At 54.2% G+C, this 20892-nt stretch overlaps 2 protein-coding genes and 1 long non-coding RNA gene across 4 annotated transcripts; all 3 read left to right on the top strand.

Moving 5' to 3' along the window:
• The first annotated feature begins 37 nt into the window (after nt 1–37).
• Nucleotides 38–9668, top strand: NDUFA7 (NADH:ubiquinone oxidoreductase subunit A7). Of its 2 annotated transcripts, XR_001486898.4 has the most exons (5): nt 38–105; nt 507–556; nt 4973–5122; nt 8607–8754; nt 9439–9668. XR_001486898.4 is itself a non-coding variant. In XM_045380168.3 (4 exons), exons 1-4 carry the CDS (start codon nt 55–57, stop codon nt 9527–9529), a joined length of 342 nt encoding a protein of 113 aa, XP_045236103.1. In that variant the 5' UTR covers nt 38–54; the 3' UTR covers nt 9530–9668. The 2 variants fall into 2 exon arrangements, 1 of the variants encoding a protein (XP_045236103.1); XM_045380168.3 differs by lacking the exon at nt 8607–8754.
• A 525-nt stretch (nt 9669–10193) lies between these two features.
• LOC141409197 (uncharacterized) lies at nt 10194–12273 on the top strand. Its single transcript, XR_012428329.1, has 2 exons — nt 10194–10266; nt 12159–12273. It is a non-coding gene; the product is annotated as an uncharacterized lncRNA (long non-coding RNA).
• Nucleotides 12274–12730: 457 nt separating this feature from the next.
• CD320 (CD320 molecule) lies at nt 12731–19149 on the top strand. The gene is made up of 5 exons (XM_015440621.4): nt 12731–12892; nt 15850–15975; nt 17230–17463; nt 18350–18499; nt 18671–19149. The coding sequence occupies exons 1-5, from the start codon at nt 12766–12768 to the stop codon at nt 18811–18813; spliced, it is 780 nt and encodes a 259-aa protein (XP_015296107.4). The 5' UTR covers nt 12731–12765; the 3' UTR covers nt 18814–19149.
• Nucleotides 19150–20892: the final 1743 nt, after the last annotated feature.

The raw sequence follows: 20892 nt of genomic DNA, 5'->3' as shown, positions 1-20892 counted from the left end.
AGCCCCTGCGGTGGAGACGTCACTGGCGGCGCCCTTCAGCATCTCGGACGGAAGATGGCGTCCGCCACCCGTCTCATCCAGCGGCTGCGGAACTGGGCGTCTGGGGTGCGCGGGGCGGACAAGGCCGTACCATGGGGGGCTTCGGGCTCCGTGTTTCTGGACCCGCTCCTGCTCCTCACCTCCCTCCTAAACCGGGACCCTTCGCTGTCCCCGAATCTCCCTAGGAACCCCCAACTCGTGACCCCTTTAGCCCGGGACCCTCTCCTCTCCTGGGAACCACTCAGGCCTGGGATTTCCCCAGTCCCCGACCTTCTTAGCTTTGGATCTTGTGGGCCCGGACCCCGGCTTTCCTCTTCACCTGCAGGACCCACATCCCTTTCCCCGAGTGTTCATCCCCTGCCTTCCCTCAAAATGCGCATCCCCGGGCCATCCCTGGTCTCTCGCCCTGTCCTTTCCTTTCTATTGGGGTGCCTTGCAGGCCGACCTCCCCTTTCCTCTTCCCACAGCAAGACCTGCAGGGGAAGCTGCAGCTGCGCTACCAGGAGATCTCCAAGCGGTGAGCAGGCCCCGCTCGCTGCCCAGCCTCTGGCTCTGTCCTTTCTCCACCAAAAACAAAATCTATGTTCCTTTAGACCCCTGAAACGCAGGACTGATATCCTGCCACCAGTCCCCTGCCAGGCTGTGGAGGCAGAGGTTTGCCTTTAACCTTGCTGAACTCCGGAGACAGCCCTCCTGGAACAGCGAGGCCGGGCGTGCATTCTGAGTGGGAATCAGGCTAGATTTGCAGTGCTCAGTGTGACCATGTTAGTCAGTGTTATCCCCAAGCTACAGATGAAAAAAGAGGTCCAGAGAAGCTAAATCATTTGCCTGAAGTCACTCAGAAGCTAGAAAGTGGCAGCGGGGACTTGAACCCAGAAGTGTCCTGATTTCAGACTCATTTATATTAAAATATTAGTTGATATTTACAAGCCCCTGTCATGTATGACCTCAGCCTTGGGTTTAACTTTGTGAACCAGGAAAGTTCTTATCCACATTCCTTTCATGGACACCACATCCTAGGGAGAAGCTTAGTAGGGAAACAAACACAGCAGATAGTATTGTTCTGGAATACTTTGAAAACAAAACAAAATGAGTGGAAGCTGGAGGGTGGCCACGTAAAGTCAGATGATTGGGAAAGATCTTTCTTCGGGAATGACAGTTAAGTCGCCTGAATGATGGGAAGGACCCATTCAAAGAATAATTATTAAAAAAGCATTCTGGCCGGGCACGGTGGCTCATGCCTATGATCCCAGCACTTTGGGAGGCCAAGGCAGGCAGATCACGAGGTCAGGAGTTTGAGATCAGCCTGGCCAACGCAGTGAAACATAGTGAAACCCCCTCTTCGGTAAAAATACAAAAGTTAGCCGGGCATGGTGGCGAGCACCGGTAGTCGCAGCTACTTGGGAGGTTGAGGCAGGAGAATCGCTTGAACCTGGGAGGTGGAGGTTGCAGTGAGCTGAGAACGCACTACTGCACTCCAGCCTGGGCGACAGAACAATACTCTACCTCAAAAAAATTACAAAAAAAAAAAAAAAGAAAAGAAAAGAAAAAACATTCTGAGCAGAGGGAACAGGAAGGGCTAAGACTGTCAGGCTGGACAGAGCCTGAGTAGGAAGGAGGCCATTATGGATGGAACCCATTGAGGGAAAGGGATAATGGTATAGTCTGTGAAGTCAAAGGGATAGGCAGAGGTAAGGCAGTCATTGAGGATTATAATGAAAGGAAGAAAAATAGCATTAAAATAACCAAATTTATGTGAATGCCTACATGTTGTGACTAATTCCAAATATTAGAAGTATCAAATTTTTTTTGTTTTCAACTTTAATGTTAACTTTTGGGGTACATTTGCAGTTTCGTTACAAAGGTAAACATGTGCCATGGTAGTTTGCTACAAAGATCAACTTATCACTTAGGTATTAAGCCCGGCATCCATTAGCTATTCTTCCTGATGCTGTCCCCGCCACCCCCACAATCCCCCAGTTGGTTTTCTATCAGGGTAGTTGTGGGCCAGTTGAGGAAATGGCTTTGTAAAAGTTTTGACTTTTTTAGGATGATGGCGCCCTCTAGTGATTCATCTGGATGTTTGTTTTTGTTTTTTGAGATTGAGTCTCTGTCACCCAGGCTGGAGTGCAGCGGCACAATCATAGCTCACTGCAGCCTCGAACTCCCAGGCATAAGTGATCCTCCTGTTCCAGCCTCCCAAGTAACTGGGACTACAGTCACATGTTACCGTACCTGGCTAATTTTTAAAATTTTTTATAGAGAAAGTCTTATCATGTTGCCCAATCTGGTCTTAAACTCCTGGCCTCTGGCCAGGCACAGTGGCTCATGCTTGTAATCCTGGCACTTTGGGAGGCTGAGGCAGGCGGATCACAAGGTCAGGAGTTTGAGAACAGCCTGGCCAACATAGTGAAACCCTGTCTCTATTAAAAATACAAAAATTAAGCTGGGCGCGGTAGCTCACGCCTGTAATCCCAGCACTTTGGGAGGCCGAGGTGGGCGGATCACGAGGTCAGGAGATCGAGATCATGCTGACTAACACAGTGAAACCCCGTCTCTACTAAAAACACAAAAAATTAGCCAGGCGTGGTGGCGGGCGCCTGTAGTCCCAGCTACTCGGGAGGCTGAGGCAGGAGAATGGCGTGAACCCAGGAGTCGGAGCTTGCAGTGAGCCGAGATCGTGCCACTGCACTCCAGCCTGGGTGACAGAGCAAGACTCCGTCTCAAAAAAAAAAAAAAAAAATACAAAAATTAGCTGACATGGTGGCGCTCGCCTGTAGTCCCAACTACTTGGGAGGCTGAGGCAGGAGAATCGCTTGAACTTGGGAGGCAGAGGTTGCAGTGAGCCGAGATCGCACCACTGTACTCCAGCCTGGGTGACAGAGCAAGACTCCGTCTCAAAAAAAAAAAAAAAAAATACAAAAATTAGCTGACATGGTGGCGCTCGCCTGTAGTCCCAACTACTTGGGAGGCTGAGGCAGGAGAATCGCTTGAACTTGGGAGGCAGAGGTTGCAGTGAGCCGAGATCACACCACTGTACTCCAGCCTGGCGACAGAGCAAGACTCCATCTCAAAACAAAAAAACAAAACAAAACAAAAAAAACCACCCCTGGCCTCAAGCAATCCTTCCACCTTGGCCTCCCAAGGTATGAACCACCACATCCAGCCTCCTTAAGCAAAGTCTTTCACGTAATATATTGCTTTTAATATTAAACATTTTTTACTTTATGTTTCTTATTTTTAAAAAATACAATGATTGGTGGCTCACGCCTGTCATCCCAACACTTTGGGAGGCCAAGGTGAGAGAGGATAACTTAAGGCCAGGAATTCGACATCAACCTGGGCAACATAGCAAGACCCCCAACTCCACAAACACAATAGAAAAATTAGCCAGATGTGGTAGTGTGTACTTGTAGTTCCAGCTACTTGAGAAAAACGAGCTGGATGTGGTGGTGTGCCCCTGTAGTTCCAGCTGCTTGAGAGGCTGAGGTGGGAGCATTGCTTGAGCCCAGGAGATTGAGGCTGCACTGAGCTATGATCACGCCTCAAGCGATCATGTGATTGCATATATCATCCAGGCTGCAGTGCGTATGATCACTGCCTCAGAAAAAAATTTAATTCTGGCAAAACAGTTCCCAGACAAAAAAGTAATTTAGAAACATGGCTAAGTAGAAACAGATCAATTTACGGTTTTTGCTCTTCTCTGCCCCCTCTCTCTGGAAAGCCCCTCTTTTGTTTTGAGCTTTTTTTTTTGTTTTTGAGATGGAGTCTTGCTCTGTCGCCCAGGCTGGAGTGTAGTGGGGTGATCTCAGCTCACTGCAACCTCTGCCTGCTACCACCATGCTTGGCTAATTTTTGTATTTTAGTAGAGATGGGGGTTTGCAATGTTGGCCAGGCTGGTTTCGAACTCCTGACCTCAAGTGATCCACCCACCTTGGCCTCCCAAAGTGCTGGGATTACAGGCATGAGCCACCGTGCCCATCCTTGTTTTGAGCATTTCTTTTGTTTTGTTTTTTGTTTTTGAGACGGAGTCTCGCTCTGTCGCCCAGGCTGGAGTGCAGTGGCCGGATCTCAGCTCACTGCAAGCTCTGCCTCCCAGGTTTACGCCATTCTCCTGCCTCAGCCTCCCGAGTAGCTGGGACTACAGGCACCTGCCACCTCGCCCGGCTAGTTTTTTTGTATTTTTTAGTAGAGACAGGGTTTCACCGTGTTAGTCAGGATGGTCTCGATCTCCTGACCTCGTGATCCGCCCGCCTCGGCCTCCCAAAGTGCTGGGATTACAGGCTTGAGCCACCGCGCCCGGCTTGAGCATTTCTTTTAAGGCCTCAGGCTTCCAGGTAAATCCAGCCCAGGGTTTAGTTCAAGCCAAGACCGAGCTCTGTTCACCCCTCTCTGGGCTCCAGAGAGGAGTTGCCTGGCCACATGGTGGCAGGAAATGCAGAGATCTGGACAGGTTCCAAGGCCAAGGTGTTCTTTGAGTAATGGGCCTTGATCCTAGCAGGGTTCTTCAGAGACTTCCTGAGATAACAGGAAACGCAGGGCGTCCAGAGCCTGGCCTTAGGGGAAAAAGCCACTCAGAGTGGGCTAAATCAGGTGAGGCTGGCTGCCAAGCTCAGCCGTGGGGTGGGGGGCGTGGGAACATGTCCTGGGCCTTGGGAACCTCAGAAAAGGTCCTCTGTACCCATCACATTCGGGACTGGTGGGGTCCCTGGCATCGTCACATCCAGAGCAGGGGCTGCCATCTGCTTCTGGCCCCAGGACCCCTCCCCAGGCATATGTCCCTGCCAGTGTACCAAGGGACACCCCCAGCCTGTGGCCTATCCCAGTGGCTGGCTGTAGATCCTACATTTTGTGACCGAAGTGGCAGGGACCCACAGCAGGGCCATGACAGTGACTGTCCCTTTGCTTCAATGCTGCTGTTTTTTCCCCTCAGAACTCAGCCTCCTCCCAAGCTCCCTGTGGGTCCTAACCACAAGCTCTCCAATAATTACTATTGCACTCGCGATGGCCGCCGGGAATCTGTGCCCCCTTCCGTCATCATGTCCTCGCAGAAGGCGCTGGTGTCAGGCAAGCCAGCAGAGAGGTGAGGATCTCCAGCGTTAGCTCACCACAGCCCCCACGGCCCCCTCCTGCAACCCACTCTCTCTCCCCAACTTGTGGGAAGGGTGCTTGTCAAGATCCTACTCAGTAAGCATCAATTGCATCAGGAACGGTGCTGCTGGGAGCTTTTTGTCCGAGAGCTCATTTGCTTGTTTTTAGAGACAGAGTCTTGCTCTGTCGCCCAGGATGAAGTGCAATGGCGCGATCATTGCTCACTGCAGCCTTGAACTCCTGGGCTGAAGTGATCCTCCCCTCCTTCCTTGGCCTCCCCAGTAATTGGTATTACAGATTAATGCCACCTTGCTGGGTTAATTTTTTTTTTGAGACAGAGTCTCACTCGGTTGCCCAGGCTGGAGTGCAGTGGCGTGATCTTGGCTCACTGCAGCCTCCGCTTCCCAGGTTCAAGTGATTCTCCTGCCTCAGCCTCCCGAGTAGCTGGGATTACAGGTGCCTACCACCACGCCCAGCTAATTTTTGTATTTTCAGTGGAGATGGGGTTTCACCATCTTGGCCAGCCTGGTCTTGAACTCCTGACCTCATGATCCACCCAGTTCGGCCTCCGAAAGTGCTGGGATTAAAGGCGTGAGCCACCGTGCCTGGCCTGTTTTTTTTGTTTTTTTGTTTTTTTTTTTGAGACAGAGTCTTGCCATGTTGCCCAGGCTGGAGTGCAGTGGCATGATCTCGGCTCACTGCAAGCTCTGTCTCCCAGGTTGACGCCATTCTCCTGCCTCAGCCTCTCATGTAGCTGGGACTACAGTTGCCCACCACCATGCCTGGCTAAGTTTTTATATTTTTAGTAGAGATGGGATTTCACCATGTTAGCCAGGATGGTCTTGATCTCCTGACCTCGTGATCCGCCTGCCTCGGCCTCCCAAAGTACTGGAATTACAAGTGTGAGCCACTGTACCCGGCCTTCATGCTGGGTTAATTTTTAAATGTTTTGTAGAGATGGGGTCGTGCTCTGTTGCCCAGGCTGTTCTCAAACTCCTGGGCTCAAGCGATCCTCCTGCCTTGGCCTCCCGAGTAGCTGGGACTACAGGTGAGAGTCACCATGCTCAGGAAGAGCTCATTTAGTCCAACCCAGTGGAGGGTAGAGGTTAGCACCTCAGCCAGGACTGGGCATCCTACAAAACATGAAGTTCCGGGGTCCCTCCAAGGGCCCTGTGAAAAGCTGAGACATTACTGTTTATGTAACTATGAATTCTTATTTTATTTATTTATTTATTTATTATTATTATTTTTTTTTGAGACGGAGTCTTGCTCTGTCGCCCAGGCTGGAGTGCAGTGGCCGGATCTCAGCTCACTGCAAGCTCCGCCTCCCGGGTTTACGCCATTCTCCTGCCTCAGCCTCCCGAGTAGCTGGGACTACAGGCGCCCGCCACCTCGCCCGGCTAGTTTTTTGTATTTTTAGTAGAGACGGGGTTTCACCATGTTAGCCAGGATGGTCTCGATCTCCTGACCTTGTGATCCGCCCGTCTCGGCCTCCCAAAGTGCTGGGATTACAGGCTTGAGCCACCGCGCCCAGCCTATTTTATTTATTTATTTTGAAACAGTGTCACACTCTTGTTGCACAGGCTGGAATGCGGTGGTGCGGTTTTGGCTCGCTGCAACCTCCACTTCCTAGGATCAAGCAATTCTCCTGCCTCAGCCTCCCAAGTAGCTGGGATTATAGGCGCGTGCCACCATGCCAGGCTAATTTTGTATTTTTAGTAGAGTTGGGGTTTCACCATGTTGGTCAGCTGGTCTTGAACTCCTGACCTCATGTGATCTCCTGGTCTTGGCCTCCCAAAGTGCTGGAATTACAGGCGTTAGCCACCGCGCCTGGCCATGTATTATTCTCAGAGAGGGAGTTGTATAAACCTTGGATTCCTCTCCAAAACTAGTTTGGTCCCTGGTTTCAGGTGCCTTCTCTTAATTAAATGGGGACTCTAATAGTATCTACTTCAGAAAGCTGTTATGAGGGTTAGTCCTCATAATTAATATTTGTAAACTCTTAGAAGGGAGCCTGGCACAGAGTCAGTGTCCTGCCTACCTCCTAATAACTCCACCAGTTAGATGGTGATGGCCCCTCTTGCAGAAGAGGAAATCGAGGCTCACAGAAACCAAGTGACTGGCCTGGGTCACACAGGCAGCGGTAAGCAGAAGCAGGATTTCTTTTTTTTTTTTTTTTGAGACAGAGTCTCGTGCTGTCGCTGAGGCTGGAGTGCAGTGGCACGATCTCAGCTCACTGCAAGCTCCGCCACCTGGGTTCACACCATTCTCCTGCCTCAGCCTCCCGAGTAGCTGGGATACAGGCACCCTCTGCCGCATCCGGCTAATTTTTTATTTTTAGTAGAGATGGGGTTTTACCATGGAATCGATCTCCTGACCTCGTGATCCGCCCGCCTCAGCCTCCCAAAGTGCTGGGATTACAGGTGTGAGCCACCACGCCCGGCAGCAGAAGCAGGATTTCAAACCAGTTTGCCTGGATTCCCACTGGGGTCTGGGTTCTACAGACGACTCACGGTGTGGGCAGTCTCCGCCTTCTTGAGCCTTGGTTTCTTCCTGTGTAAAACAGGGATGCTAGACTTGCAGTGTGCTGAGATCTGAGAGGTGATGAGGCCAGGCAGGGCCTGCTCGGTACTTAGAACTCTGTGAATAGGCCAGGCGCGGTGGTGTGTGCCTGTAATCCCAGTGATTCGGGAAGCTGAGGTGTGAGGATTGCTTGAGTTCTAGACCTGTTTGAGTAACACAGCGAGACCCTGTCTCATTAAAAAATTTTTAGGCTGGGTATGGTAGCTCACGCCTATAATCCCAGCACTTTGGGAGGCCGAGGTGAGCAGAACACTAGGGGTCAGGAGATCAAGACCAGCCTGGCCAACGTGGCGAAACCCTGCTTCTACTGAAATACAAAAGTTAGGGGCGCTGTGGCTCTTGCCTGTAATCCCAGCACTTTGGGAGGCCGAGGTGGGTGTATTGTTTGAGCCCAGAAGTTCAAGACCAGCCTGAGCAGCACGGTGAAACCCCATCTCTACAAAAAAATACAAAAATTAGCCGGGTGTGGTGGCGTGTGCCCGTAGTCCCAGCTACTTGAAGGGCTGAGGCAGAAGGATCTCTTGAACCTGCGAGGTCAAGGAAGCTTCATTAAGCTGAGATCGCACCAGTGCACTCCAGCCTGGGTGACAAAGTGAGACCCTGTCTCATAAATAATAAACAAGAAAGAAAACACAAAAATTAGCCGGGAGTGATGGTGCACACCTGTAATCCCAGCTACTTGGGAGGCTGAAGCAAGAGAATCACTCAAGCTTGGGAGGCGGAGGTTGCAGTGAACTGAGATTGTGCCACTGCATACCAGCCTGGGCGATAGAGCAAGACCGTGTCTCAAAAAGCAAGAATTCTGAATAGTCAGTGGAGTGGTCCTTGTTGTCACCTTCTGATTCACTGGAGTCCAGCAGCGGAGTGTGGCAAACTACCTTGTTCCCACGCAGCCCCTTGCCATACCCCCAGAGATGTCTGCATTTCCCAGGGAGGCCACTTCCGCCTCTTCCACTTCCTTGAGGCTCCTGGGGGGTCCTGTGCCTCCACCCCTGGGGCACCTCCTCCATCTCCTGCTTCGTTTCTTGCTTAGGCTGTGAGGTGAGTCTCTCCAGCTCTAGGCCCCACAGGCTCAGGTGGGCGGGGTGAGAGGGGAGGGTGCTGGTCTTGGACTTGTCAGCACAGGGTCTCCTGGGGGCTCCCTTTTGGCCAGCTCTGGGCCAGAGATGCGTTTTGCAGTTGCCATTTGCGTATGGATCCTCAGCCCCAGCAGCCTGAGTCTTCCTGAGGGCGGTGCCTCATCTTCCTGGCTCTGTGCCCACACCGTTGCACCTGCCATGCAGATCTTGCCCAGTCCCTGAGGCCAGTGTCACTTGATTGCTTGGCCCTTTTGCCAGCAACCTGTTTTGAGGGGCAGCAGGAATGGGGGTGGGGGCCTTGTATACACTGGAGACCAGAAGTGGGAAGGGAGGAGCCCAGCTCTCCACAGTGGGTTCTGGGCCTGGGGGCCACGGCAGGGGGTTCACCCAGGGCTCGAGGGAGAGAGGGGGCTTGCCAGCTCCCACCTGGCGTCGGCTGACCCTCTGAGGGGCCGCGTTGGAGGGGCTGGCATTCTGGAACCCCCTGCTGTCTGTCCTGCTGTCTGTCTTGCAGTCTGTCCTGCTGTCCGCCCTGCAGGTCCAGAAAGTCCCTGTGGGTGTGTTTGTACTGGGGCAGGTGTGGGCGCCCTCAGATCTTTCCACACTGTTCTTTGGAAACCCTCACTGAAGTCTTTCCCTCCTCCAGCTCTGCTGTAGCAGCCACTGAGAAGAAGGCGGTGACTCCAGCTCCTCCCATAAAGAGGTGGGAGCTGTCCTCGGACCAGCCTTACCTGTGACACCGCGCCCTCAGGGCCACCTGACTACTTTGCCTCCTTGGTTTCCCTCCAGGGAGAATGTGACCTAATTTATGACGAATACATAGAGCGCGGGTATCACTTCTAGTTTTACTTTAAAAAATAAAAAAATAGAGACAGAGTCTCACCGTGTTTCCTAGGCTGAGCTTGAACTCCTGGCATCAAGCGATCCTCCTGCCTTGACCTCCCAAAGTGCTGGGATTACTGGCATGAGCCACCGTGCCCGGCCCTGATTTTATTTTTAATTTTTAGACCTTCCTGCTGAGGCCCCTACTTGACCTTGGTCACCCTGCAGCTCAGCGGGGAAGGCAAAGGACGGTGAGGGCTGCTCACAGGAAGGCAGACCTAGGGCAGATCAGGAAAGGCCTCCTTGAGCCCGAAACCATTGTGCTGGGGCTGTGGGATGGGAATGAGTTCGCTCCAGAAGGAAGGCAGCTGGTTCCTGGGGAGGAGACAGAAATCTGGCTGCAGGAGCCAGAGTTTTATGCTTGTCGCCCAGGCTGGAGTGCAATGGTGTGATCTCGGGTCACTGCAACCTCTGCCTCCTGGGCTCAAGCAATTCTCCTGCCTCATCCTCCCGAGTAGCTGGGACTACAGGTGTGCACCACCATAACTGGCTAATTTTTTTTTTTTTTTTTGTAGAGATGGCCAGGCTGGTCTCAAATTCCTGACCTCAGGTGATCCACCTGCCTTCACCTCTCAAAGTGCTGGGATTACAGGTGTGAGCCACCACACCTGGCCTCTGATTTTAAGCAATACCCAGCTAACTTGGATTTTGGGGTGAAGTCAGTGCCGAGTCTCCCAACTCTGTTGGCACTCCAGGGGTGGGAGAGACGCTGTCTCTGGGTGCAGAGACCCTGGAGACAGAACTGCCCTTTCCCCCAAAGGCCAGGCTCTGACCTTGAGAGTGGTGGGGATGGGTGATCCTTGTGGGAGGTTGGACTCCAGGAGCACTGGCTGTTGAGGAGCATTGATCGTGAAGACCAGTCGGGTGGGGTAAGGGGTATATGTGTGGGTGCTCAGTAGTCCAGCCACAGACTTCTCACTTTCATCTTTTTTTTCTTTTTGAGACGGAGTTTTGCTCTTGTTGCCCAGGCTGGAGTGCAATGGCATGATCACAGCTCACTGTAACCTCCGTCTCCTGGGTTCAAGTGATTCTTCTGCCTCAGCCTCCCAAGTAGCTGGGATTACAGGCGCCTGCTACCAAGCCCAGCTAATCTTTTGTATTTTTAGTAGAGACGGTGTTTCACCATGTTGGCCAGGCTGGTCTTGAACTCCTGACCTCAGGTGATCCACCTGCCTCGGCCTCCCAAAGTGCTGAGATTACAGGTGTGAACCACCGCGCCTGGCCTTCCATCTCTTTTTTAAATTTCTGTTTGAGACAGAGTCTTGCTCTGTCACCTAGGTTGAGTGCAGTGGTGTGATCTTAGCTCACTGCAAGCTCCATCTCCTGGGTTCAAGTGATTCTCTTGCTTTAGCCTCCCAAGTAGCTGGGACTTCGGGTGTGTGCAACCATGCCCAGCTAATTTTTGTATTTTTAGTAGAGACAGGGCTTCGCCATGTTGGCCAGGCTGGTCTCAAACTCCTGACCTCAAGTGATCTGCCCGCCTCTGCCTCCCAAAGTGTTGGGATTACAGGCATGAACCACCACGCCCGGCCTAACTTCCATCTCTTGAGGGCTCCCCCAGCCGCTTCTTACATGAACCTTCCTCAGCACCTTCCACTGAGGCTGCTGCTTGACCTTGGTCACCCTGCAGCTCAACGGGGAAGGCAAAGGACAGTGAGGGCTGCTCACAGCAAACCTAGGGCAGATCAGGAAAGGCCTCCCTGAGCCAGAAACCATTACGCTGGGACTGTGGGATGAGAATGAGTTCGCCCCAGAAGAGAAAGGCAGCTGGTTCCTGGGGAGGAGACAGAAATCTGCAAAGGGAGGGTGGCCAAGTCTGGCCGCAGGAGCCACCCAGTGACCCTAAGCAGGGGAGCGTCATGGCTTCCCCAGGGCACAGCCCCGCCCCTTCAGCAGCTAGAAAAGATCAGCTGTGGATCGAGAGGGTGCTGAGCCGGCCCTGCCCTCTGGAAGGGGAAAGGCCACGGCTGCAGGCAGCAGGTACAAGTGTCCCAGAGTGGGTCCTACAAAGGCTAACAGCCCAAGGAGGAGGCATTCTGCTTGGGGCAAAAGGATGAATCACATTCAGAAAGGTCAGGAGGGAGAGTAAGACCAGGCAGGGTGTGCAGAGGCCACAAGGAGGGCAAGACCCTAGGCAAGGCATGCCACTAACGGCGTCTGAACCAAGTTTTATGAACACGACTTTTTTTTTTTTTTGAGATGAAGTCTGTGTCACCAAGGCTGGAGTTCAATGATGTGGTCTCAGCTCACTGCCTCCTGAATAGCTGGGACTACAAGTTACAGCCACCATGTCCAGCTAATTTTCTTTTTTCTTGAGGCGGGCGGGGACTTGCTGTGTTGCCCAGGCTGATCTCCAACTCCTGGGCTCAAGAGATATGCCCACCTCTGCTTCCCAAAGTGCTGGGATTACACGCGTGACCCATCGCTCCCGGCCTTTATTATTTAATTAAATTAATTAATTTCCTTTCCTTTTTTTCCCCCAAGCAACCCGACTCCGAGAATGGACGTTTCATTTATTCATTTACTCACCAAATTACTAAGAGCCTACTGTGAGTGAGGCACTATGTGTCAGGCCCTGAGAATAAAGCAGTGAGCAATAGAAGATCCCTGCCTTCCAGTAGCTGGCATTCTATGGGGACTCGGGCAATAAACCAGAATAAGTAAATAAAATAAATTAACTGTCGGCGCCACAAAAGCAGTGAGATGTGGGAGGAAATGGGGAGTGCCTGAGGGGCGTGGCTGCCATATTAAAGAGGATCACGAGGCAGTAACGTTTGCAGCAGTCCTCACATGGAACGGGAAATAATCCAAATGAACACCAGCAAATTCCTTTCCATCCCCAGAAGTTTCTGACTTCAAGCGGCCTCCATACCTTTCGACTGATCTCGTCACTGGGGAAAGTGGGGGACGGGCCTGTAATTCTCTTTTTCCTCCTATTCTGACATTTACGGTACTCGTAGCCGCGGGCGCAGCGGGACTCGGGGGCTTGGGCCCCGCCTCCGCCCCGCGCGTGCGCGTGCGCAGGGATAAGAGCGAGGTCCGGACGGCGCGTGGCCGGCGCAGCTGTGGGGACAGCTCGACCAGCGGTTGGATGGCGCGGGGTGGAGCGCAGCGAACAGGGGCTCTAGGCTTGGCGCTGCGGCTGCTGCTCGGCCTCGGACTAGGCCTGGAGGTCGCCGCCACCCCGCTTTCCACCCGGACCTCTGCCCAGGCCTCAGGTGAGTGACCCCCGGCAGAGCAGGCTCCCACCTTTCGTGAGGATTCGCGCCGCCCCCGCGCTCCGACAGCGCCTCGCCATTGGTTGCACCGCACGTCCGTCCATGACACTCCCCCAGCACGTGGACTTGGACTTAATCGCTTGCGGGAAGGCGCGGGCTGGAGCTAGGGAGACCCCATGCTGGGGGAGGGGGAGAGGGTGCCTCCACCTGCCTTTAACGGTTTTGCCCCGGCACTGTGCACCCTCTCCACACCTGCTCTGCTCTGTCGTGCCCCATTGTCACCTCCAAGCCGCCCTTCATGCCAGCGTGGTCAGGAAAGCTCTTAGCAGGTTCAGATTGTCCGACCGCTAATCACGCAGGGCGGGTCACGTGGTGCCTCTCGCACCTTTGCCTTGCAAACCCTCGCGCCCAGGCCTTGTGACCGTTCCGCGACCGTCTCTCCTTTGTCCTCCATCATTGGAGAACGCGAGGTCTCTCCCCCCATGCTACTCCAGGCCCTCGCAGAGACTGGGGTCACAAGTTCAGTATACCCCCGTGGGCATGTTCGCCCTGGCCTAAGTGGTATTGGTGGTGGCCAGTAGGGACGGGCTCCCTCTCTGATACTCCTAGAGGCAGCTGGGAGGGTTGAAGTCGCTTCCCTGTGCACACAGGCACTCCCAACTTGCAGCTCTGGGCTCAAGCTCACACACTTTCCCAGCTCCTTTGTGCATTCTGCACTTTCTAGGTCCCTGGACTCATCCCAAAGTCCCTGACATTCACGCTAAATGTTCCTGGTTTTTTGTTTTTTTTTTTTTAAAGGAGGCAGGGTTCACGTTAACCAAGTACAAAAGTTTTTTTGTTGTTTTTTTTGTTTTGAGACGGAGTCTCGCTCTGTTGCCCAGGCTGGAGTGTGGTGCAATCTCCACTCACTGCAAGCTCCGCCCGCCGGGTTCATGCCATTCTCCTGCCTCAGCCTCCCGAGTAGCTGGGACTACAGGCACCACCACCATGCCCGGCTAATTTTTGTATTTTTAGTAGAGATGGGGTTTCACCATGTTGGCCAGGCTGGTCTCGAACTCCTGACCTCAAGTGTTCCGCCTGCCTCAGCCTCCCAAAGTGCTGGGATTACAGGACAAAACTCTATACACAGTCTCTTTGTCCTCAGGATGTTGAGGTAGGGATTCCCAGCATACCCCTTTTACATGTGAGAAAACTGAGGCCAGGAGGGAAAGTCACTGGTCACTCTAACTCCTGTCAGGCTTACCACCCTATGAGGCGGGGACTGCTGTGCTCTGCTGTCCACTTTGCAGAGGGACACACACTCCAGCAGGCCAGTGAAGGGAGGTCAGAGGTGTCAGGGCTGTGGAAGTCTGGGCCTGGGTGGAGAGCCACACCTGGAGGCTGCCAGACCCCTTGGGGGCAGGGAAGGAAGCTGGCTCTGGTTTGTCCACAGCTCTTCTGGGCTCCACAGAGCTCAGGGACCGTGTGGCAAGCAGGTGCAATTGGGCCTGATGGCCGGGGAGGGGCTGACTGTGGGCAGTGGGGGGTTGGAGGCTCATGGCTGGTGGGTAAAGGTGGAAGAGGTTAAACGCCCTGGCAGAGTGAAGCCAAGCCAGGTGGCAGAATTGCCACCTCTCCTGGCCGCACCCAGGAGGAAGCCTTGAAGGCCACTCCCTTCCTCTGTTCCTTGACCCAGGTTCCAGGCCCCTCTGTGCCTCTCCAGGTCGGCAAACAGCTAAGCTTCCCTGCTCAGAATCTAGGACAGCCTGGATCTTCTCTGGACCCAGCTTGAACCCTTATGTGACCTGTGTCCACTTATGATCAGGCACTGCCCTGGGTTTAGGCAGCCAGGTCACAGCCCTGACCTCCACAGACTGTCCAGTCTGTGGGTGGACAGGCATGACCAGGGCTTTGAGGACAGTTGTCAGACGTGGGAGGCAGTGCTTCCTAGGTCTCTGAGAGGGACTTGAGAACCGTCCCAGGAAATCAGCTGAGATCTGAAAATTGAGGGGAAAACACAGGGTGTAGAGAGGAGAGCAGGAAGGGCAGCTCTCTGGTGTCCTAATGGACCTTGGGGCCTGGGGCTCTGGTGAGGAGCTGACACATTTAGGATGGGGAAAGTGATAGGTCTGGGAGGAATTCAGGAGGCGAGGCAACAGGACTTGGTGACTGAGCAGGTTTTCTACCCAGTGCCTCAGTTTCCCTTTTGCTACCTAGAGGAGATACACCCTCCCTGCTAACCTGAGCCCGTGAGCTTGACCCAGGGCATGTGGAAAAATGGTCTGTCCCCCAGTCTCTTTAACCACTGAGTTTAGAGGTCTCCTGGGTAGATCATCTCGCTGTAAGGAGCCTGGTGAAAACTCTGGGATCAGTGAGACCTGAGTTCGAACCCCAACTCCACCACCAGCTCTTTTTTTTTTTTTTTGTGGCGATGGAGTCTTGCTCTGTGGCCCAGGCTGGAGTGCAGCGGTATGATTTCGGCTCGTTGCAACCTGTATCTCCCAGGTTTAAGCAGTTCTCATGCTTCAGCCTCCCGAGTAGCTGGCATTACAGTGCACGCACCACCACGCCCAGCTAATTTTTGTATTTTTAATAGAGATGGGGTTTCACCATGTAGGCCAGGCTGGTCTCAGTGACCTCAAGTGATCCACCTGCTTCGGCCTCCCAAAGTGCTGAGATTACAGGCATGAGCCACCGCACCCAGCCTCTGCCACCAGCTCTGTAGCCTCCTCTTAGTTCCTTTCTCTGTAACCTGGGGAGTGCAGTAGCACCTGCCCGGTGGGGCTCTTGGTGAGCCCAGGAACTGCCACACTCTGAACCGCACTTGTACTAGGGGCTCAGTAACAAGCAGCCGCCAGTGTGGTTCCTACATCCCAGGACTTCACCCGTCTCCTGCGAGTCACAGCCAGTGGCTGCTGTGCTCTTGGAGGAGGGTCCAGCCTCCAGCTTCCCAGGCTTCATTTGCATCCCTCTCGCAGGCCCCAGCTCAGGCTCGTGCCCACCCACCAAGTTCCAGTGCCGCACCAGTGGCTTATGCGTGCCCCTCACCTGGCGCTGTGACAGGGACTTCGACTGCAGCGATGGCAGCGATGAGGAGGAGTGCAGTGAGTGGCCACGCCCCAGGGCGGGCTTACAGGGGGTGGGCCTGAGGGTGGGCTGTTAGGGGCCAGGCACACGGAGGTGGAGCTTGTGGGAGAGGCAGGGCCACAGGGATGGGTGCGACTTGAGTCTGTGGGTCATAAGAAGAAGCAGGGTCTAAGATGAGCTTGAGCTGGGCGCAGTGGCTCATGCCTGCAATCCCAGCACTTTGGGAGGCTAGGGTGGGAGGATCGATCACTTGATCCTGGGAGGTTGAGGCTGCAGTGAGCTAGGATTGTGCCAGTGCACTCCAGCCTGGGCAACAGAGTAAGACTCTGTCTCAGGAAAAAAAAGAAAGAAAAAAAAAAAAAAAAAAAGAAAAAGGAAAGAAAGGAAGAAAGAAGGAAAGAGGGAGGGAGGGAAGGAAGAGAGGGAGGGAGCCAGGTGCAGTGACTCACACGTGTAATCCCAGTATTTTGGGAGGCCGAGGCAGGCGGATCACTTGAGGTCAGGAGTTCGAGACCAGCCTGGCCAACACAGTGAAACCATCTCTACTAAAAATACAAAAGTTAGCCGGATGTGGTGCAGGCCTCTGTAATCCCAGCTAGTCAGGAGGCTGAGGCAGGAGAATCACTTGACCCTGGGAGGTGGAGGTTGCAGTGAGCTGAGATTGCGCCACTGCACTGCAGCCTGGGTGGTAAAGGGAGACTCCATCTCAAAAAAAAAAAAAAAAAAAGAGGCCGGGCGCGGTGGCTCAAGCCTGTAATTCCAGCACTTTGGGAGGCTGAGACGGGCGGATCACGAGGTCAGGAGATCAAGACCATCCTGGCTAACCTGGTGAAACCCCATCTCTACTAAAAAATACAAAAAACTAGCCGGGCAAGGTGGCGAGTGCCTGTAGTCCCAGCTACTTGGGAGGCTGAGACAGGAGAATGGCGTAAACCCGGGAGGCGGAGCTTGCAGTGAGCTGAGATCCGGCCACTGCACTCCAGCTTGGGCGACAGAGCGAGACTCCGTCTCAAAAGAAACAAACAAACAAACAAAAAGAATAAAGTGGGCTTGTAGGAAGGTAGAGCTAGTGGGGTCTTGGGGGAAGAACTTGCAGGGAGGCCTGTCCTTAGAGGGTGGAGTTAACAGTTGCAGGGGGCGGAGCCTTAGGAAGGGAGCATTTTTTGGGCTCAGCTGTTCCTAGAGGGTGGGGCTTGCAGGGGACGGGGTTGCAGGGAGTACCTGGGCCTTCTTGGGTGGACATTTGGGACCTGACCAACCCTGTGCCCCAGGGATTGAGCCGTGTACCCAGAACGGGCAATGCCCACCGCCCCCTGGCCTCCCCTGCCCCTGCACGGGCGTCAGTGACTGCTCCGGGAGAACCGACAAGAAACTGCGCAACTGCAGCCGCCCGGCCTGCCCAGCAGGCGAGCTCCGTTGCACGCTGAGCGATGACTGCATTCCACTCACGTGGCGCTGCGACGGCCACCCAGACTGTCCTGACTCCAGCGATGAGCTCGGCTGTGGTACGCACCTGCGGGGGTGGGGTGGACTGGTGGGTAGATGGGCACACCCGCTGCCTGCTGGGGCGTGGCCAGGCTGGGGGCGTGGACACATGCCTTTGCCTGTGCCTGCATCCCTGTAGGAGGGGCAAGACATCATTAGGGGCCGGGCGCGGTGGCTCATGCCTGTAATCCCAGCACTCTGGGAGGCCAAGGCGGGCAGATCATTTGAGGTCAGGATTTCGAGACCAGCCTGTCCAACATTGCGACACCCTGTCTCTACTAAAAATACAAAAAATTTATATGGGCGTGGTGGCACACACCTGTAATCCAAGCTACTCAGGAGGCTGAGGCAGGAGAATCACTTGAATCTGGGAGGCGGAGGTTGCAGTGAGCTGAGATTGTGCTACTGCACACCAGTATGGGTGACAGCGAAACTCCATCTAAAAAAAAAAAAAAAAAAAAAGGCCGGGCGCGGTGGCTCACACCTGTAATCCCAGCACTTTGGGAGGCCGAGGCAGGTGGATCACCTGAGGTGAGGTGTTTGAGACCACTCTGGCCAACATGACGAACTCCCATCTTTGCCAAAAATACAAGTTAACCAGATGTGGTGGCACGTGCCTGTAATCCCAGCTACTGGGGAGGCTGAGACAGGAGAATCGTTTGAACTCAGGAGGCAGAGGTTGCAGTGAGCAGATACCGTACCGCTGCACTCCAGCCTGGGTGACAGAGCCAGACTCCTTCTCCAAACAAAACAAAACAAAACAAAAAGACATGATTACAGGCAGCAGTCAACTTCACCCAGCCTGCGTTGGTTGGAGGATAAACCCCAAGGGCTCCGCTGGGCACCTGGCCCCCTCATGCCTTCAGTGCTCTCTCCTCAGCTACTGAACGCCTGGGCTTATTGCAGGAACCAACGAGACCCTCCTGAAAGGGGATGCCACAACCACGGGGCCCCCTGTGACCCCGGAGAGTGTCACCTCTGTCGAGAATGTCACGTCCTCCTCTGCCGGGAACCAGTCTGGAAGCCCAGGTGTCTATGGGGTTATTGCAGCTGCTGGTAAGATGGACTTACCCTCCCACACTCGGGGCTTAGAGCTCCGGGGATTCAGGGGAGGCGGGTGGGGAGGGATGAGCTGCAGAACTCCTATCCCCGTGTGTGCCGAGCTTGGTGGGTGTGGGGGCTCTTGCCTTCCCCCTTCCTATACCTCTGTCCATCTGTTCCCCACAGCGGTGCTCAGTGCAAGCCTGGTCGCCGTCACCCTCCTCCTTTTGTCCTGGCTCCGAGCCCAGGAGCGCCTCCGCCCGCTGGGGCTACTGGTGGCCATGAAGGAGTCCCTGCTGCTGTCAGAACGGAAGACCTCGCTGCCCTGAGGACAAGCACTTGCCAGCACCGTCACCCAGCCCTGGGCACAGCCGGGCAGGAGGAGAGCAGTGATGCGGATGGGTACGCAGGCACACCAGCCCTCAGAGACCTGAGTTCTTCTGGCCACGTGGAACCTCGAACCCGAGCTCCTGCAGAAGTGGCCCTGGAGACTGAGGGTCCCTGGACACTCCCTATGGAGACCCGGGGAGCCAGGATGGGGAACATGCTACAGCCAGAACTGAGGGGCTGGCCCCAGGCAGCTCCCAGGGGGTGGAACAGCCCCGTGCTTGAGACACTCCTGCTGCCCTGTCTGAGGGTGGCGATTAAAGTTGCTTCACATCCTCCGCCTGCCTCTGAGTCTCTGTCTCTCTCGGCCTGGGCGGCCTGGGCAGCCTGGGGTCTCTGCTGCAGCCCCTCCTCCATGAGAGCCCAGCCCAGAGAAGGTGGGATGTGGACACCCAGCCCTGGGTGCAGCTACTGTGCTTCTTGCTTTTTGGGAGTAGGGGCAGCAAGGCTGGGGTGGGGAGTCTGCGTTAACATCAGGATTCTTGGAAGAAGAGCAGAGCTTGGGCAGTGCCTTCCCATTGCCAGGTCTGGGGACCCCCACCCACTGTGGCTTCCTCCTCAGTGCAGTGGAAGCCAGGTATCCTGGGATAGTCTTGGACTCACCCTGTTTTAATTATTATTATTTTATTTATTTATTTATTTATTTATTTTGAGACGGAGTCTCGCTCTGTCGCCCAGGCTGGAGTGCAGTGGCGCGATCTCGGCTCACTGCAAGCTCCGCCTCCCAGGTTTATGCCATTCTCCTGCCTCAGCCTCCCGAGTAGCTGGGACTACGGGCGCCCGCCACCTCGCCTGGCTAGTTTTTTGTATTTTTAGTAGAGACGGGGTTTCACCATGTTAGCCAGGATGGTCTCGATCTCCTGACCTTGTGATTCGCCTGTCTCGGCCTCCCAAAGTGCTGGGATTACAGGCTTGAGCCACCGCGCCCGGCCTTCGGTGGGGGGGCCTTGATCAACAGTGGAGGATTCTGGGGTCCAACGCCTTCCCTCGGCTCTGGGGACAGGGACCCAGGTCTCTTAACGGAGCCCCCCAGTTCAGCCTGCCAGGTGCTCCCCATGCTGGCGCAAGCCATTCTGTCACAAACCATGGTGGCTTTCTTCCAGTTGGTAGGAAAAAGCTATACCAGAGTAGGATTTTGTTTTTAGGCTTTTCTCCTTTATTTTATTTTATGTTTTTAGAGACAGGGTCTCACTCTGTTGCGCAGGTTGGAGCAGTGGTGTGATCACAGCTCACGGCAGCCTTGAACTCCTGGGATCAAGAGGTCCTCCTGGGCTGGGCGCAGTGGCTCACGCCTGTAATCCCAGCACTTTGGGAGGCAGAGGTGGGCAGATCGCCAGAAGTGAGGAGTTCGAGACCAGCCTAGCCAACATGGTGAAACCCCATCTCTACTTTTGTATTTTTCTAAAATAGAAAAATTAGCTGGCTGTGGTGGCAGGCGCCTGTAATCCCAGCTACTTGGGAGGCTGAGGCAAGAGAATTGCTTAAACCTGGGAGACAGAGGTCGCAGTGTGCAGAGATCCTGCCATTGCACTCCAGCCTGGGTGACGAGAGGGAGACTCCATCTCAAAAAAAAAAAAAAAAAAAAAAAAATTCCTCCTGCCTCAGTCTCCCGAGTTTTGGGATTACAGGCACATGTATCACACCCAGCTAATTTTTTAATTTTTGTAAAGTCAGGGTCTGGCTATGTTGCTCAGACTGGCCTCCAACTCCTGACCTCAAGGAATCCTCCCACCTCGGCCTCCCACAGCGTCGGGATTACAGGTGTGAGTCACTGCATCCAACCAGGTTTTTCCTCTAACGTTTTCTCCGTCATGAGTCAGCCTCGGCGGATAACAGGGTATGTCGGGGATGTGTGTGCCCGGCTGTGAGGCTGGTCGCATGCCACCTAAGTGGACCTCTAGGCTCTGGACCTTCCTGACTGTCATGCATTCTTGTTCTCAGTGCAGCAAACCACCCCGTGCCCGCTGGCTCCAAACACCTATTGTCGCATCCTCTCGCCTAGCTCTGGGCTGACTAGGCTC

This window comes from Macaca fascicularis, chromosome 19, assembly GCF_037993035.2.
Source record: "Macaca fascicularis isolate 582-1 chromosome 19, T2T-MFA8v1.1".
Lineage (NCBI taxonomy): Eukaryota > Metazoa > Chordata > Mammalia > Primates > Cercopithecidae > Macaca > Macaca fascicularis.
The sequence above is the reverse complement of the archived record's forward strand: the minus strand, read 5'-3'. Positions and strand labels throughout refer to the sequence as shown.